Genomic DNA, 18,777 nt, shown 5'->3' on the forward strand with positions numbered 1-18,777 from the left:
CGTATATAGCGTAGGAGGAATTTTCTATTCTCTAAAAGATCAATGCTGCACAGAGAGCATGCATACTCACCATCCAGATAGTTGCTAGAGCTGCCACAGCAGTCAGCTGCATGATGGCTTGTCTGCACAGCTCAGATGCAGCCATCCTGGATCTAACGCCTTGAGAGACTCTCCACGGTTACACCAGCAAGACGGCACGCAATCACACAGAACAGTGACAACAGACTGATCCAATTAGATTGCTTTGTCGAGTTTACAAGCAACCACCGTCAGCTGGATCCAGTAGGTGGGTCCTAGGAGACCACCTCCTTTGTTCTCACTTGACAAGGCAGCCACACACCCAAGGCACCGTTCTTCCGTTCATGCCCATTTCCTGGTTGTCCTACCACACCCGCATTTATATTTCCATAACGGCTTGTTCTCGTCACATAGCCTAGATGATAAAATTGTATCAAGACGTTACATACAATAGCGCATATTGCATTGAAGGCGATTAGTCTTCCGAAACCCATGTAAGAGACACAAACGCAGACTGCTCATCAAATTTCAATAGTATGATGCTGCCATGAAAGCAGAGAAGACGTGGGTTTGACAACCACAACAAAGAAATAAGCAAATGCCCTGTCATCATATTCATTCTGCTTCTACATAACACGTACGCACTGCATGCTAACCAAACTAGTCTGACCTACTCATAATTTCAGTCATTTTCTGTTGCTATTCTTAGTTTGAACAGTATCATTCTTCTTTGTGCGAACATCACAAGGGCTGCCATTTTCGACTATTCCCCCAGAGTTTTTTATCCAGTGACATAGCTGCAAGAACTTTGCCTGATCAATAGCAACTGCCCTGTTGGTAGTTGAAGTACCTACTCCTGTGTGAACAAAGACAACGGCAACATCTGAGTCGTTGACATATGGAAGGTACATTCCTGCTCCACTAGCACCAGATGCCGAATCACAAGTGTGACCATAAACCAGTTCACTGCCAGGAATAAGAGGAGAGCCAACAGGGCAGGTTGACTGCCACATAGTTGGTTTAGCAATGTTGTATTGCCGATCAACCGGATATTGATTTAATGTCACAGTTTCATCCACTACACTAGTCGGTTGTGCCTCTCTGAATGTGATGTAGTGACCAACTGAAGCGTTCAGCACAATCAAACCTACAGCCATTCAACAGTTTCACATATTCTCTTACAAGAACACCTAACAATTCTCTGAAATTCTCACCATAATCAAACCCCGGGTGAGCACCATCGTGATAGCCCTTAACTGTATACAGCTATATCAATTCAACAGTCACCATTTCTACTGTAAACTACATTCACACAATTAAGTCCATACTTTTGTCCAGCTATATTGACCATAAGGAAAAGGATTGGAAGAGTTGCCATTTGCAGCTGGATAGAACACGATGTTGTGATAAAATTTCTTTTGGCCATCAGTGATACAGTGACCAGCTGTGAGAACATGCCGATCATTAATTAATGTTCCTGTGCAGAATGACGACTCAACTGAATTTCTAAAATTAAATCACAAAATAGTTTACAGGCACCCTGTTCTCATTAAGACATAAACAGATATATTATCAACCTTTCTGTATACGAAATAACACCAGCTGCACGATGTGGCCATAATTGGGTGTCCAGAACAATAGTCCGATCATCACTATTGCCCAAAACAGATCGCTTTGTCTTGCTCATTCTCAACTTCAACAGTGAAGCATCCACATAATTAGTACATTTCTTCTGACGTTGACCTCTATTAACCAAAATCTCATTATTTGGTCCATCTTCAAACCAACTGTCCTCAGCATCAAAGTTGGTGAGACGACCCGATGAATCAATTTCAGTCCAACGTAAGCTTTCCCTTTTGTCTCTAGAACCAAATCCTGGAAGCCTTTGTGTAGCTACTGTCAAGTTTGGATAAGCAAAATTAAATGCCTCATTACCTATAACAGAATTTCAATAGCAGCAATTCTTACAATAACTCTACATGCAAAGACCCCGTTTAAGGTGCCCCTTAAAATAATTATCAACGCTGAGGGTGCCTTTATTAGAAACCTAAAATAATTATGATAATCCATCTGGTTGGCGCCTTAGTAAGGGGCTAGCCTACTAGTAGTTCCATAGAGGTCTTCCAGCAGTGTACTACCTACATACAAGCACTTCAGTGTATGATGCAAGACTCATCTAATAGTTGAGTGCCCCTAAAAACAATTGTCATTGCCAAATGTGCCTTGATTGAAGTCTCCAAAATAATTTGGGGCACAGATGGGGCACCTTATCCTAATAATTAAGAAACACCTAGCTTAAATAGGTACTTTGCTGTAAGTTAGCAATCATACTACACCATCTTACCAGCTTGAACATACACTTGCACTTCTTGTTGTTCAATTCCAGCTTCATTATCTGCCTCGCAAATGTAAGTGCCCGCATCATCTAGCTGAAAGTCAGAGATAACCAATTCTATCGTCTCTTGAATCCTTCTAAGCTTTACTCGTCCACTTCCAGATAGCAGTCGCCGACCTTTCTTCCAAACAGATTTTGGTCGAGGATAACCACTGGCATTGCAAAGTATTTTCACTTCTGTGTTTGTGATAGCATCATATTCATAATATCTGTCCCTCACTTTCCGAAGATCTTTTAGAGACATAGTGGGCTTTCCTGAACAAAATATCCAATATATAACAATTAGCAGCAAGTACCTTACTACTGTCTCATATCCACTATGCTATGCACTGCCACCGTGCAGCTATTCTACACGCACCATAGCAGGTGAATTCAAAACTTACATCAACATGAAATATGTTAAAATTTATTAACTTGTGTAGCACAGAAATTTCAGGACTAATAAACAGTCTAGTGTGCTGTTACATCATGTAAAGAATAGTGGTCAGTAAATGTAAAATACTTGATTGCGTGCACGTGTACAGTATGTTCCTAACATGACTGTATACAACACACCAGACATAGAAACAAGAAAACTTACTGTGAACTCTTAATGTGCCAGTCTGCTCCATAAATCCTACTTCATTTTCTGCACGACATGTAAACTCACCCTCATCTGAAATCGATGCATTTCTCATAACAAGTGTTCCATTTTTCATCATCTACATAAAGATGACCACAAAAAATCAGTGTGGAACAAGCAGACGATAGTAACAAGATCAAAGAATTTTTCTCTCATAAACCGTTAATTAACTGAACTGGCTGTGTATGGTAAAAATACTGTACTTATAGTTCTCACAACTAAATTAATCTCACTCATTGAAACCACATCCTAAAACAAGATGGAACTAGACTACACTAACGTGGAAAAGGAAAGTCAAAGAATACAAAACTCTATAAACTCATAAAGCTTCGGCTAATAGAAATTACGTAAAATAAAGAAATACAACCAAATGAATTTGGTAAAATATTGGTCCAAAATCCAAGTGTAACATTTCATGTCTTAATAATGTCACACAAGACTAAAGTTCACATCAAGTAGCATTTGACACTACATAACATACAAGTTTCTCATTAGCTACTGAGTAGACAAATGTAGATACCTCTACATTGCGTCCCATGTTTACTGTTTTGTAATTTTTCATCCAGACAATGGTAGTCGAATTAGTGTTAACAAGTGGGCAATCCAAGATGACTGTTTCACCAACCAGGCTTGTAACATCTACTCCAGCACTGCTTCTAATCATAGCTTTAGACTCAATAACACGTGCTTCTGACTTTCGTATAACAGGAAAGCCTACACAACAAAACAGATACACTAGGTGTGCTTGTACGTGTGTGTGTGTGTGTGTGTGTGTGTGTGTGTGTGTGTGTGTGTGTGTGTGTGTGTGTGTGTGTGTGTGTGTGTGTGTGTGTGTGTGAAAGCAACCCTTGTCTATCTTGCAAAAACAAATGGTTTCTGTAACTAAAGATGTGACACTAAAACAACTGGTAAAAAGCTTGGGTGCTCTGCTTGAAATCATAAGAATTGTGTTTCTTGTACATTACATAAGTGGCCCAGCCATTAATTAATTCACTATTGTATATTTGCCATTTCTCGTGTGTTCAACAGGCATGCTATAATTGCACATTTGCCTATCAGTCTCACTGTATATAAACTGTTTTGTAACACTCGTGTATGTTAACATACAGGAACAATACTTCACTACAATCTTAGCTGCCTCAGTGTCAAAACATACAACATTGAAGTAATTAATGAAAAGAGTAAGCTGAGAATAATCAATCTAATACCAAAACTCATGTACATAGGAATTTCAAGATACCTCCAACAGATATTGCCACAGATGAATTCTTTGTCAGAAAGCCATTAGACATCATACATGTGTACTCTCCTGAGTCAAATAACTTTGTCGCAAAGATAGTCATCTTGCTGGTAGAAACTGTTTTCTTGTGAGACAAAGTGATATCAAATGCTTTTGTGTTTTGTGAATAATATACAAACAGTCCGTCTTTACGCCACATAATATTTGGATTAGTGATACCACTGCAGACAAGCACAAGCTTTATGCCTGTTGGTACTTGCACTCCAACTGCTGCATTTTTTACTAGATTGTTGTTGAAATAAACGCCATCTTTTGGATGGGTTACAAAAGCAAGTCGTACTAAACACAGCTAAAGTCAAGTCAACTTTTAACTTAACTCAATAGTAGGATAGATAGACTGTTCTTTAAAAGAGAAGTTGCTATACTCCAACATAAACGTAAGTGACAGACTACAGATTAAAAACAAAGAAACGTAAAGACAAACAGACTGATAGATGCACACACAAACAAGCACAACAAAAACAGCAAGTAAATATACAAACAAGCGGGGAGGTAAGCAGGTATAGGGACCAGCAGAATGGCATATATGTAAACAGATGCAGTAGAATGATATTTGATGCAGAAAGGCATGCAAACAAATACCGCATAACCGGTTATTTCTGCAATCATGATATTTCTGCAAATTCTGCAAAGAAATCTCGGAGCGCACAATAAAATTCGCAGATATTTGGGCCTATTCCCGGGGTCCCAGGCAGTCACTGTTCCGACACATACATAGGTGTACCCAGTAACTGTCTTCATGGTTGGAACACAAAAATTTAATTTTCAGTAATTAAAACTTTTGTCTAAATTCTCAAATTGCAGAAATTGAAGACTGCAAAAATAACTGGTTATACGGTATAGAACAAATACAGTACGAGTACATTTAATTTCAGTAAATTCAGCTCACATTAGCAACAACAATAACTTCTCACCAATTTTGACATTTAACGAAACTGCAGAGAGGCCAACAGCATTATGACTTTCGCATGTATATCTACCCTCACCAGAACCATTTTCTGCTCCTTCTAGCGTAAGATATTGGGATGTCAACTTGCTGTTTGCATTGTCTAGATTCAAATTTGATGGTTTAAGCCATTTCATATCAACATCAGATTTTGAAGCTGGCACTGAGCAGTAAACATCAACAATACTGCCTTCTGGAATTGAAATAATGTTGTTGACAATTTCCTGTTCTAGAGATACTAGCTGAGGTTTTGGCAAACCTGCAAAGTAAACATAATTACAAATAGATAGAAATAATACAAAGAACTAGAACTGTGCATGCACAAACACAAAAACACTGCACATCAGTTATTGAGAAATTCAACAAATGAATTGCATAAATTAACCCTAAGAAATAACGTACTAGCTGTGGTAGGTTACATAAGATCGTTGGTACAACATTGCTATTCACAATGCAACAGCATTGGCAAACTATGGTGTCGAAGCAGTAATAAACCACTGCAAGAAAGAAATCAAGTAAAACATACCTCCACTCGATCAATAATGTTACAATGATTTATTCACACTTAAGTTCTTACAGTCATATCTACCAAATGCATATTAAATTGTATCCAACAAATGCACAGACATTAATCTCTAACCTTCCAATACAACTTCTATGTCCTGCCTGTCTTCGCCCATGCTATTAGTTGCAATGCAAGTGTACGTTCCCATATCAGCCGGTGTAGCTCCACCAATTCGTAGTTGTCCATTATTCCGAACACGTATTCTCTTGCTCCTTCTAATCAGCAAGCCATCTCTTTCCCAACTTGTGGAGGGATTTGGTGTGCCACTGGCTTTGCACTTAATAAACAATGTACCCTTAGCTCTAACATATGCTTTATGAGCACCAATGTATGCAACCCATTTTTTCTTCTCTAACTGTGTCTGACGTCGAACTGTTCTATTAATCACAGGCTTAGACAGTTGATAATGTATCTCAACAGTAGACTTCTTAAATAATGACCCTGCTGAGTTAGAAATAGTACACATATATGTGCCACTGTCTGACACTTGAGCATGTTTGATTATCAAAGAGCCATCCTTCTTTACAGTTACTTGAGAATACAAAGAAGATGGCAGCTGAACGCCATCTATTGTCCACAGAACAACAGGTTTGGGATATCCAGATCCACGACAGAGAATTCTAACATTGTCGGATGTGTTTGCTGTAATTGGTTGACCGATTATCCCATCTCCAGCATCAGTTTGTAGTGGTCGCAAAAACCTTGGTGGCTCTGTAAATAAATTAGCATTAATTCAATTTTTGAAGAAAAGTACAGAATGCAGAATTTTTCTACCAATTGCTTGGATAGTTGTTTGAAATTCAATTTCTTGTCTTATGTAACACTGAAACAGACCTGAATCGACAACTCTGAATGATGACAAATAGAGTGAACCGTCTGAGACAATCTGAAAAAGACAAAGTTGAATTATAAACTTCAGAACATATATCACAAAGTCCCCATCTATTCATTGACTTGTAATCCATTAATCTATTCATCTAACTGTCTATCTGTCTATCTGTCTGTCTGTCTGCCAAATTTTTATATTTCATACATATGAACTATTATAAGCTATAGATACGAAAGTCCGTTATATATCAATTAGACCCATACGGGTCTCTAAAAAATTATCAACTTAGGTTGCATGCAATTGGATATGTCACTAATGTCATTTTCTTTGCTTCGTGAGCGGTTATCTTCTGGATGAGAACATTTGCGTTGCACCTTTGGAGAGCTACAGCAAATCTTCTTCTCCAGTAGCACTTGAAATCTTTGTCACTGTTACCAACGTCAATGTTTTACTTAGTTGAGATAATTGAGACAGGAATGATTGTGCTTGTCTCCCCCAACGACTGAAGTGTTCCATAACTAGAGGCATGAAGTTGAGGTATAATCCACCGGCAGAACCTTCAACTGGTATTTCTCAACTTTCCTCTCTTCCCTTCTTACCGCTGCTGCCCCGTCTTCTCGGGCTGCTCTTGACAAGATATCGGCACACCATGGGTGGGCCAAAGACACATCTAGTTCAACGTCTGTTCCGGTTACTGGATCCATGATCGCTATGTCAGGTCGATCTTTGCAATCACAGTACATTTCTCTGGGCTCTTTCTTGTGGTTTATGTGTAACTGGCTCAAACATTCGGACCAAACACCTACAATGGTATTATGGGTCCAGACAGGACCTCCTCCAGTCTTACATGCCATGAGATGGTATCCCTCAGAATCCAGGTCTTTTCCGCAATGGCATCTTGTAATCCATTTTGAGGAGTCTACCGGCAATCCCAGTCTCAAAAAGGTCACCAACTGAAATTCTTTTGGTTTTAGTGCAAACCTTTGTGAGTTCGGGATGGCATCTAGCCATGCTCCCGCCCCTCTTCCTTGAATTGACCTCAAACGCGATACTTCTTTTGGACAAGTAGCTGAGTCAATCCTTTCACTGACTTCAGACGTGAGCAGACTGTCTGTTAGCTTTCACTGTAATTTTATTTCAGTTGTCAAACTGGATAGGGTGGTAGTTGGGATGGATGGCTTAACGTAGTGAATGACTAATGGTGTTGTCTTCCTTGTTGGAAATCAGGCGGTCGACTACAAGACTGGTATCTGGAAAGCACTGTGGCAACTGTGACAGAGAATGAGCCCAAGATGATACAAAGGCAAACACTGATGTGGATGAGAGCGAAGTCATACCAAAACCTCCATATCTGATAGGCCACGCTACTTGCTGCCACTGGCCTTTACTAAGAGTCTTGCAGTCTGTCTGTCTGTCTGTCTGTCAATCACATTTATTTGAACATTTATCTGTGTGTCTGTCTGTTTATCCGTTGGTCTGTCTCGCTGTCAGTCTGTATATCTGTTAGTCTGTCTGTAATTCAGATACAGTTCTCACTCTGCACTTTGAAGCAATGTTCTTCCCCTTATGAGTCCATCTAACTTCTCTTGCTCCAACATATGCTTTACCACATGGAATTATTACATTATACCCTAATCTCACAGTCTGCACATCTTGCCCTGTATCAATCCTAACGTCATAGTAAACTGGTTTGCCTACAATTTCTAAAGAAAAAATCAAAATATATTTAGCACTGCCTCGTGCATTTATAGTTCAATTTATTTAATTAACCTGATTGACTTGTTTGGTTTGAGTTGTCAGTCTTTCCAACTGATGGGTTAGTGGAAACATCCTGCCCTTCAGTTATAACTAAAAATAAACGCCAAAATGTTAATTATTAATTCATACTGTTTGAGAGGTACGTAGACACTGCACACATGCTTGACAAACTTGTGTGGTCTTTTTGCATATCTGTCTGCATGTCTATCTCTCAATCCGTTCGTCTCTCCGACTACCTGTCAATTTGCTCGTCTGTCTGTGTCTCAGTCTGTCTGATTGACTGCTCTATATAGAATTGTTCGAATCATCCCGTTGTTTGCAATTGTGATCTCCTCATGCGTATCTAGCAGCCTGAAATGCCTTCTTCTAATAACTAGAGATAACTTCTTACCATCACTATTTACGTGCACGCGCATGCCGTCTCCTTTCAGATTCTCCGTCACAGTCGGCTCAAACTGCAATAAAACAGCACAACAGTACAACTACTACAGTGAATCATTCTGAACGACGCGCGCGCTAGGATTGCGTACGCAAATTTGTCTGCTGCGTGCGTTACAACGTTTAATGGCAAATCTCAATTTTCGCAACATTGTACTTTTCTACATTCAATAAACAATTTCTAGGTGACTAAAAAGAAAAACAAAAACAAAACGAGGTCCCACCGAGATTTGAACTCGGATCGCTGGATTCAAAGTCCAGAGTGCTAACCATTACACCATGGGACCAGACGGGAGAAACGATGATAAACATTTCTAATAAATGACCTCTGTTTACCTCTCCCATCTGTTTTTTAAATATATAGCAAAATTTACAAAGAACAATAGCAAATTGACATGGACTAAAAAGATTTCTGCACAAACTGACTAATAAACTTACTTTAGCTTCAACATCAATAAGCCTCACAAGAGAAACAACTACCCAGTACGTATACACCTCTGCCAGTCTACTAAATGAAAGACTTCATACATTGTAAACATGGCCGTCAGAATTGAAAGGAACAAACTCACGCCATAATGGTGCGAAGAGGTATCCTTCTCAGTAAACACCACAACACATGCCTAGTAGGCGGAGCTTACACCTCAGCCAGCCTTGCAGCCAATCAAACAATTCCAAACAATAAAAACGCAAATTCATATTGAAAAGGACGCTGTGTCCTAAACTAGCAGTCAACTTGCAAAACAACGAAATACAATGTAGAGCAGTACAGCAAAAGAGTATTCGAATCGAGCAGTCCACATGTTACAGCTAATAGTTTTAACCATACAGTTTATAGTCATTCAAGCAACTTGAGACAATTGGGCAACTCTGGAATGACATAGTGGACAAGAGCCGTTCAGTGTAGATTCTCCAGACAGTACAGACACCTGAATTCGAAAGCAAGCCCTAAAGACACTGATGACAAAAAGCCCCGACAGTATCATTACCTGTTCTTCACCGTTGGCTGATCGGAATGGGTCGATACAAACTTCACAAAACGTGTGGCCACATGGAATGAGCTGCTTCACACCAATCTTTGCATCTCGACGTTTGTGTGTTGACAGGCATACAATGCATTTGAGCAAGTGCTGGTCTGAGACTGCTCCCAGATGGCGTAGTTCAGATGATGCACCCAACACAACTGGATATGCTTTTCGTACAATAGCCACTCGTGCTACAGCATTGATTATACGTGACTTATCGATTGGGAAATCATTTTCAAGCTTCTTCATTGTTTCCATGAATATTCCTTGCAAATCTGAAGGTTCCACGGGATCATCAAACTGATAGGAACCTTCCCATTTGGCTGGAAAGCTTTTGTTTTGAAGTCGATGATACTTCTTTTTGATCTTGTTGACAGCTCTGTAGAAACCACTAGTAGTTTCAGCAAGCATCTCCTTCTCGTGGAAGTGAAAGGTGGGGTTGCAATGTAGATTGCTGTCATGCTCCATACGGTGCCGAACACAAGTAATAAGAGTGCCCTTCCTGTTAAACACAGCAGTACAAGGAGCATAGTTGGAAATCTCCATGTTAAGTTTCTAAACAAAAAGCAATACAAATTTGTATTAATAACTAATGACTAATTCAACTTGTATTAACAACATATCAGCAAACAAACAATGACTAACATTGCCTTATTGTAATTTAACTTGTACCTCAAAATCTTTCATAGCAGCATCCTGCCGATCTTTCAATTGAACTGGACTTTTCACAACATTTGACCCCAACTCATTTGCCCATTCATTGATATCAGCAGCATGCAGAGCACCAAGCATTTCGATGGCTGAAGCTCTGGCTATATGAAATGATCTGTGAACTGTCGGGTCATCTGAATCAGCATGGTATCGATCGAGATATTGATTGAGATATTGATTAACAGTAATAAAAAACCGAAAGACTTGATGGACAAAGAAGTCCTCCTTTGGTATCATTGCTTTCTGGATGACTTCTCCAAAGTGAATTGGCTTGTCAAGATCAAAATACTCACTAATGAGAATGTTGAAAACTAACAACCAAATTATTTCACTGTAATGGATGCCAAGTAGATCCCTTTCTGGTATTTTAGACTCCAACATGTTGTCTATGGTAGAAATGAGTTCATCAAGACGAGATTCAAAATCTTCGGGAGATCGATCTTTCATTGGGACACGTTGAACTTTAATCTCACGATAGTAATCATTTAGCTCCTCTTCTGGGCAGTGAGTATCATAGAATTCCTTTGTTGTTTGCTCAATCGTTGCAGATGCATATTCAGTTCTGTTTGAAATGATGATAAGATAAGGCTTCACAGCATGAGCGTTGTTGGTTTGATCCAGAGCAAATCTGCACACTTCCTCAATACAGCGGACATCAGACAGATCATCACGAGTGACATAAATGACCACTTCGCTACTAACATAGGCCATTCGTGGCAAAAACTTCTCAACCACAACAGATCGCTTATGACGAACCATTTCATGGGTCCAGAGAGCTCTGTCAAGCAAACAAACGGATCTTCATACTTTTTTACAAATCAGTGAACAAGTGTGACAGGTTAGCTAGTATGGCTAAATAAATAATTATGTACGCGCCCTACTATTACATAGATCTGTGTTAATAATTAATTAAGTAATCTTAAGGCAGCTGAATTGTAACCAGTACCACATATACATGACAATACAACTGTTGCATCTACTCATGAGTGACTGTGAAGAGAACAGACTGCACATTCCAGCATGTCAATGCCTCTGCAACATGTCAACACTCAAAGGACTACAAATTTGTACCATATTGTACCTTACATACATACCCTAGTCAAAAGATCATTGTCAGATCCCCAATCTACAACATGCTTGCAAATCTACTCTTTCTTCCTAGAATAATAACATTAAAAACAATTTTCCTTTTAAAAAGTTCACTTTCCACCCTGTTACTATTTGGTAACTAAAGCAGTAGTAATGAGTTGGTCATGAATTCCCAGCATGCTAAATACCTGTTCTAACAGCTGTTCTCTTAGTGGCAACAGACATAATGATGTTACTCGGTCACACTCCTGTCTAGCACGTTGCTCCAATCAAGGACATGTGTAGGGGACGAGGCTACACATTTGCAGTACTGTACAGGCAAAAACAGAGTTCACCTACGTGTCCAAGAGCTCCTTAGGTGCCACCCTGCCACCTTCTCCTTCACAGTCCAATAACCGTACAAACCGGCCGCTTTTCCGCATCCTTCCATGATACGAGTTGACATCTGAAGACGTCGGAGTCATGGTTCCATCTCCTGCAACGTTTGGTCGACCGCCGCCCGTGCCAAGCCGTTTGAGTATTTCTGCGCAAATGAAACTCTTGCCGGCGTGCGTTCGACCAAGAAAAGAGACCACGTTGCTAACGGGGTTCCCTCTTTCTTGAGATTCTTCTCCCGCCGCTTTCCAGCCTTCTCCATTTATCGCCAAGCGACAAATACCGTCACTTTCGAGAACGAATCGAGTTAACTTATTTGCACACAACGAGCTCATCATTCATGTCTCGCTCGTGCGCGCCCCCAACACATCACGTGATGCTCGGAAACCAGACAATCTACTGACAAACAATCTGCTCCTCTTGTTATCTTCAGTAGATGTACACGATATACTGATACAACACAACAGCTACAACAATACTATGGCTGACGGTAATTGACATGATCATGATGGGCAACCAGGAATGTAGTGTACTGTACTGATTACATGCACTGTACTCATGCATGACTTCTTGAAACTGCTCAACACCAGCAGACTTCAACCACAGGAAGTATTAATTAACTGAAAGTGCTGGTAATGTCCAGTCAAGAAAAACACATGCTATACACACAACAACATCAAACTTGAGTGGAAATGATAAACCATGTATTTGACAGAACAAACAGCAGTATGAAGAGGCACCATCCATAGATGTGATGGGAAACATCCCCGACAAAAATACATAATATAAAAGGTTCTATGACGACAACAGGGTAAAAAAGGTGGGACGAACGTATAACATCCCAACAACCAAACTCGACATAGTGCCAGCTACAACGCTACATGTGCAAACTAACAGCTGCAATAGAGCATCTACCGATAGGTTCTCTTACAAGATGTCATGCGTGAATAATGGGGTAGAAACAGAGGCCAGTTAATCAAATCAAATAAATCACGACTCTCTCAACTCTTCTGAATACTTTCATACTCTCTTTCTGCAACAGTCACATAATTTATCTCACAAACTGAACACCAGCAGCTGACACAGTTGACTGATGTGGTCCTCGAATGGGAACAGGAGGCGGACCCAATACAAACGTCGGAGATGCAAGGTCACCATACGATCCAGGATGTTGATGATGAGACAACATGGTAGGAAAGCCACCACTCAAGTGAATATGTTGTGTGTTGGGAGCCAGGGAAACAGTCGGACTCATCACACCCGCGTGTCTAGGTCCACTGCCTGTGTGATATCGCACAGAGGTATCAGAACTATATGCAATCTGAGGACTGCCAACTGCAATGAATATTGTGAATACATAACACATCTGAACCAGTTGATTACAGTATACATACTGTAGGGGCCGGGTGGGTATGGACTAGCATGATATACACCACTTGCAGTGGGAACTGGTGCTTGACCACTCATAGGACCAGGAACCGGAGCCATGTTGGGAGCTGGAGCTACATGGGTTTGATACCCTAACAACACAAACATATCATATTCTTTCCTCAGATCACGCACCAAATGTTATTAACACCCGTGGGTGTCGGGACATAATAGTAGCCTGGCGGTGGACCATATCCGCGCATGGAAGGCGGAGGATACATACTCCCTTGAACTAGAACAGGATCGTACGCTACAGGATACGACTTGGCTACACAACACATCCAAGCATTCAACACAATTAGTCCCACAACACTTTACACCGAAAAACAGCACACAAATGCTACCTGATTTAACAGGATTTATACTCGTTCCATCCGGATTATCTCTGCCTGGTCTCGGAACTGCTTTCTTGGCCTCAACCTGTTGCACTCAAATATTCGATATACATCCATGTTGCATCGACGTTAACTACTAACTGTTTTTCCCTTTATAGAATGAAAATGCTCTTTACAGACCTCCTCTACACAATCCTCTGAGTCGAATGTTACAAATCCAAACCCTAACACAAACGACATTCAATCCACGTAATTGTCTTGCCATCTGCAGAATGCCATACAAAGGTATTTATTTACCTCTCATGCGCTTGGTGGATGGATCAATCATCAGAATGATCTCCAACACCTGGAAAACATCGCACCAATAATCGCTCCGGATGTTTTAATAGGCGATTTGAATAATTGACTATTGATGTGAATGTATACCTCGCCATACTGTGAGAAGTACTGCCGCACGTCGGATTCTGTTGTGTTGTATGACAGACCGCCAACAAATATCTTCTTCACTCGACCCTCGTAGCTGCCTACTACCTGACCCTTAGGCTGCAAAACAACCACCTCGTGGCGTATCCGCACACACGCGTAAAAAGATTTCTACCTTCCCGGAACTTTGACCGCGAGCGACGGCCGCTTTCGGATCGATCTAAAGCACAAAACACATGCGGCACATGCTCATCCCTCGGGGTATGCGATTGTCGAAACAGTCGGAATAGACTGATCGTGCAGTAACGAGTCGAGTACAATACACCTGTCACGCCCCCTCGTTGCAAGGGGCCTCGTCCGGCTCCTCCCACTTACTTTTTTCTTATCGAGCCAATGTTCGCCTGTCGCCAGCGCCTTGTTGACCGTCTCCGGATCTTTGAACGTTATGAAGCCGAATCCCCTGCGAAGTAGACGTCGTTGAGGCAGAACGAAACGAGAAGACACAAAATAATATGCAAGAAACGGACGCCCCCGTCGTCAACAGTCAACAACGATGGGCCGGCTAATTCGTATGACCACCCCTACCAGATCGATTGCCTCTCGAAGTTCGCGATGATGTCAGTTGGCGTTTTCTCGTCGACTAAACGAATGGCGCATCTTATTGCATCTCAATGACCGTCGACGTCGCATCATTTTATATCGACCGCATGCGTCGACGCAGCACACGCTCGACATGCAAACAGAGCCCGACGAGCCTCTCTGGAACGACAACATCGCAATGTGTGGAATGCAACGACCACTCCACACGCGAGAATCAAACGCCTCTCCCCCGCTCTTGCCTCTAACTCGTTTCGCGGAACTGCCTGTTGCACGTGCAGCCCAGCGGGCCAAGAACGCAACCGGTCGACGCACGAGCGACGACGTGCGCTCGTAGGCAAGAGGGAGGCAAGAAAAGTTACGGTAGGTTGTACCCCAGTAAAGCCACAACAGCAGACGCCTACCACACCGTACCTGGACCGTCTTGTGATTCCGTCTAGCATAACTTGCGCGTGGATAACCTCTCCGAACTGCGAGAAGTGTTTCTTGATGCCATCTGCACGTACGGACGGCCAAACATTGACATCACTGCACCAACACGCTCACCACATCGACAAACATACGAACCATCGTACCTTCCGTCGTTTCCCAGCTGAGACCGCCAACGAAAATTTTTCTGCCTCGGGTGCAAACCCAAACAAAGGCCAATGACAACAATGCAGACGAGGTAGGCAAGAGTGGCGAGCACTGGCGCGGTCACTCACCGGCTCTCGTCGTCCATAGTCATTTCTGTAGCGTCGCTGGGCTAGCAGACCCAACAGATGCTCCACACGTACCGGGTGTCGCGCGAGTGACTAGTCAAACAGATTAGATCGCCGGGAAAATTCAATTCAATGGAGGCGGCGCTAAAACGCCTAGGGAATGCACGGATGCTGAGATGCCGGATACGGAGACCAAGCTCTCGAAATCTCGTTTACTGCACTCCCGCCAAGCAAAGCGCAGTAATAGGTAAACTGTCATATATGACCGGTATAAAAGAGTGTCTACTGTCCGCTACATGAGTGTCGGACACGCCAATAAACCTAGTGCAAATCGAAACTACTGCTACAGACTAGAAACCTACATCTAGGTGATAGGCTGAATGACCAAAAAGATTACAACCAGAATTACATATAACTCCAGTCAATGACGAATTATTGTGATTACCCTAAAAGTTTACGCTAAACTCTATAAGTAGTAAGTTCATCCAGTCATACATGTCGTTTAGAATCCAGGAAACCTTCCTCGACCATAACCGCCTCCGTCAGCTGATAGAGATGAGTCCTGTCTGAACCCTGCAATTGCACTGTACTCGTTGCTGAACGCGTTTTGTTGACTGAACGCATGCGGTTGACCAGCAAACGGTTGTTCTTCTGTTAAAGGTGTGCTGTTGGGAGCTACAGAGAAAGGGTCTGAACTAGACAATGTAGAGCTACTGGTAAATTGTGAGAGTATTTGTTGCTGCCGTTGTGCTACATGGTCATCATGATTACTGAATGCCGACGACCGTACACCTAGAAATGAGTCAAACCAAGAAAGATGCGATGAAAAAAACTAACACACAACAACATGATCATCTCTACCTAGCTGGCTGGCGAAACCTGCTCCGAGCAGATGAGATTGTTCTTGCTGTTGTGTTGTACCACTACTACTAAAAGGGTCATAATTCGAGCTTTGACTACTGAGTCCACCCATCTGTTGCAAACTTCCCTCCAACGTCGTGTTTGCGTATGGGAATCGAGACGTTTGACTACTATACTGCTGATTTGGAAAGGTGCCCATTCCTGGTTGTTGAGAATACACTGATAGTTGACCAGGTTGACCTGTCCCAACCACAAGATCAGGTACAAAACCACAGGCACAAAACCACAGGCACTTCACATTGGGTCCTTATTAAGTCCATTATCACAAATACCTTTCCACATGCAGTGGCCCACCACAAAACAATACAAATTATGCACTTGACAGAATTCCAAAACAATAATCAGCAACATTATTAGCATTAGATCACTTCCTGTACATGTACCAAACACTGCATGCATTGAGGTGGGGCTAAATCTACTAACTACTACATTAATTAATTTATGATATTACAGTAAACTATTGCCCTTGTGCACTTACAACATGTACAGTAGTCCCGCAGTTCAAACATCTTGTAGCAAGCTTTTCTTATTTGTACTTGTTATCTGTATGATTAGTCTCAATACATAGCAACACACTGAGATGATATAAAACTGACATCAACTGAATGGTCCTTATTAGTCCTCCCCGACCCTATCACTCACACTCACACTCACACACACACACACACACACACACACACCATGCATATTCCTACAAGTGCTAAAATGTAATCTGCTAAATAAACAAAGAATAGCATTAATAATCAGACTACTGTAAGTGTTCTTCCATAATGAATTAGAGCTACCTATACACAATCACTTCTTTTCATCCATATCAACTAGTCGTGTGAGACTGACTATGACACACGTGTACACGTTACACATGAAACAAACTCAAATCTCTCAGTCAACGAAATTTGCTCAAAACAGCTCGACAACCACAAAATGATATGCTTACCCGGATAAGTCTGTGGCGATCCGACCGGTCCGTATGCCTGACTTAGTCCCGGATGCGCAGCACCATACTGATAAGGAGAGTAAGGACTTTGAGTCGAATTAAATCCTTGCAAAACAAAACAACATCACATAACTAATAAATTAAACTTCTATTGCCCTATATATCGTTACCCCTGTATTCATTTTGACGTGTTGCTGTCAATGTCAAGGGACTCGTGGAATTGGGAATGTATCCCGGTTCGCCAGGTCTAGGAAATGCCTTTTTTGCTTCCACCTGACATCGACACACAGCAATCAACCAAAGGGCGACACCTAGCCACAATTTCCTTCAATACCGTTTTTCCATTGATCTGATGATACTTTGCAGTCACCACCATGTCAACAGCATCAGTGGAATCCAGTGTGACAAAACCGAATCCTAGTGCACGATTCATATATACTTACTTACTTACTCGATGCTCTACAAAACTCCTGATATTTCCAACCTCGTGGTCTCTGTGATTGTTTATCAATCATGAGGACAACATCCTGCACGTTACCATACGAAGAAAAGTAATGTTCGATGTCTTCTTTCATTGTCCCAGCTGCGATACCTCCAATGAATATCTTTTTTGTGTCACCCTGATACATGGGCATGTTTGGTATACCTGCCTTTACCTCGAGTTAAAAAAGACAATTTTGAGATCAAACGCTTAGTGATCACTTGATTTGGTGACACCTTCTCGAGTCTATTGCCTGCCACAGTGGACATTGGTCCACGCGAGGATGCTTGTAGTAAAGCCGGTTTGGGATCGATCTAAGAGAAATGCATCTCTGCAAACGCATATTTGACGAAGATGGAATAGTCATGTTACTAACGCCTCTTAGCGCCAAGTAGCTCACCTGCTTGCCATCCAAAATGTGAGGCGTATTCGTATCGCAGACACACTTTACAGCCTCTGCATCGGTGAATTGAACGAACGCAAAACCTCTGCAGCAGTACAACTTACCGCAAGAACAATAGTAAATGTGTGCAGACTGCATCTCACCTTGGTTTTTGTGTCGTTTGATCTCGCATGATCTGACAGGACGAAATCTGACCAAATTGCTTGAAATATTGCTTAAGAGATTCTACATCCATTCAACGGTATCATACTATTCGATGGACACAGTATTTGCGCTAAGCTCATTACCGTCGGTCGTGTTCCAACTGAGGCCCCCGACAAATATTTTTCTACACAAGGCTGTTGTAAGGCTAAAGCAAAACTGTGCATACTCGACCTACACCTTACCCTACTTCTTCCACCATTGCTCTTGTATCTAAGTGGCACGTGGTATTCGTCCGGGATCGTGCCTCGTCACTAGTATTCATACGCATGCGTGATAACA

The 18,777-nt window shown here is 41.6% G+C and overlaps 3 protein-coding genes and 1 non-coding gene across 5 annotated transcripts; all 4 read right to left on the reverse strand.

Annotated features, from left to right (window-relative positions):
- Positions 1-520: 520 nt before the first annotated feature.
- On the reverse strand, positions 521-9,440 carry LOC134192366 (matrix-remodeling-associated protein 5-like). Its single transcript, XM_062661103.1, has 15 exons — positions 9,310-9,440; positions 8,825-8,888; positions 8,446-8,523; positions 8,212-8,378; positions 6,621-6,732; positions 5,922-6,557; positions 5,250-5,540; positions 4,276-4,614; positions 3,556-3,749; positions 2,994-3,114; positions 2,363-2,668; positions 1,596-1,953; positions 1,347-1,524; positions 1,233-1,284; positions 521-1,165 (listed from the first exon to the last, which is right to left on the reverse strand). The coding sequence occupies exons 2-15, from the start codon at positions 8,847-8,849 to the stop codon at positions 705-707; spliced, it is 3,318 nt and encodes a 1,105-aa protein (XP_062517087.1). The 5' UTR covers positions 8,850-8,888; positions 9,310-9,440; the 3' UTR covers positions 521-704.
- On the reverse strand, positions 9,087-9,158 carry Trnaq-uug (transfer RNA glutamine (anticodon UUG)). The gene has a single exon. It is a non-coding gene; the product is annotated as a tRNA-Gln (tRNA).
- Positions 9,441-9,497: 57 nt separating the features above from the next.
- Positions 9,498-12,529, reverse strand: LOC134192016 (uncharacterized). 2 transcript variants are annotated; one of them, XM_062660684.1, is made up of 4 exons: positions 12,033-12,529; positions 10,566-11,382; positions 9,858-10,448; positions 9,498-9,797 (listed from the first exon to the last, which is right to left on the reverse strand). In XM_062660684.1, exons 1-4 carry the CDS (start codon positions 12,404-12,406, stop codon positions 9,711-9,713), a joined length of 1,869 nt encoding a protein of 622 aa, XP_062516668.1. In that variant the 5' UTR covers positions 12,407-12,529; the 3' UTR covers positions 9,498-9,710. The 2 variants fall into 2 exon arrangements, with proteins under 2 accessions (XP_062516668.1, XP_062516669.1); XM_062660685.1 differs by having other exon boundaries at positions 11,882-12,152.
- A 138-nt stretch (positions 12,530-12,667) lies between these two features.
- On the reverse strand, positions 12,668-18,766 carry LOC134192419 (uncharacterized). Its single transcript, XM_062661159.1, has 23 exons — positions 18,681-18,766; positions 18,582-18,622; positions 18,438-18,519; positions 18,292-18,379; positions 18,128-18,205; positions 17,895-18,066; positions 17,745-17,827; positions 17,581-17,683; positions 17,411-17,515; positions 16,414-16,653; positions 16,058-16,344; positions 15,556-15,596; positions 15,427-15,467; positions 15,266-15,347; positions 14,630-14,714; positions 14,430-14,474; positions 14,258-14,374; positions 14,129-14,177; positions 13,973-14,055; positions 13,841-13,916; positions 13,648-13,764; positions 13,463-13,588; positions 12,668-13,403 (listed from the first exon to the last, which is right to left on the reverse strand). Exons 1-23 carry the CDS (start codon positions 18,764-18,766, stop codon positions 13,120-13,122), a joined length of 2,511 nt encoding a protein of 836 aa, XP_062517143.1. The 3' UTR covers positions 12,668-13,119.
- Positions 18,767-18,777: the final 11 nt, after the last annotated feature.

This window comes from Corticium candelabrum, chromosome 16, assembly GCF_963422355.1.
Source record: "Corticium candelabrum chromosome 16, ooCorCand1.1, whole genome shotgun sequence".
Lineage (NCBI taxonomy): Eukaryota > Metazoa > Porifera > Homoscleromorpha > Homosclerophorida > Plakinidae > Corticium > Corticium candelabrum.

Bases quoted from the DNA above. Each gene is read 5' to 3' on its own strand.
- LOC134192016 (XM_062660684.1), bottom strand. From the start codon at position 12,406: ATGATGAGCTCGTTGTGTGCAAATAAGTTAACTCGATTCGTTCTCGAA. The intron at 10,449-10,565 runs GTACAAGTTAAA...CTTTTTGTTTAG, and splicing joins CTGCTATGAAAGATTTTGAG to AAACTTAACATGGAGATTTC. The intron at 9,798-9,857 runs GTAATGATACTG...TTTCGAATTCAG, and splicing joins CAGCCAACGGTGAAGAACAG to GTGTCTGTACTGTCTGGAGA.
- LOC134192366 (XM_062661103.1), bottom strand. From the start codon at position 8,849: ATGCGCGTGCACGTAAATAGTGATG. The intron at 8,379-8,445 runs GTTAATTAAATA...TTTTTTCTTTAG, and splicing joins AAACCAAACAAGTCAATCAG to AAATTGTAGGCAAACCAGTT. The intron at 1,525-1,595 runs GTTGATAATATA...ATTTAATTTTAG, and splicing joins GTTATTTCGTATACAGAAAG to AAATTCAGTTGAGTCGTCAT.
- LOC134192419 (XM_062661159.1), bottom strand. From the start codon at position 18,766: ATGCGTATGAATACTAGTGACGAGGCACGATCCCGGACGAATACCACG. The intron at 15,597-16,057 runs TAAACGACATGT...TGGGTCTGCTAG, and splicing joins GAGGAAGGTTTCCTGGATTC to CCCAGCGACGCTACAGAAAT. The intron at 13,404-13,462 runs GTATGTATACTG...TATTCATTGCAG, and splicing joins ATACCCACCCGGCCCCTACA to TTGGCAGTCCTCAGATTGCA.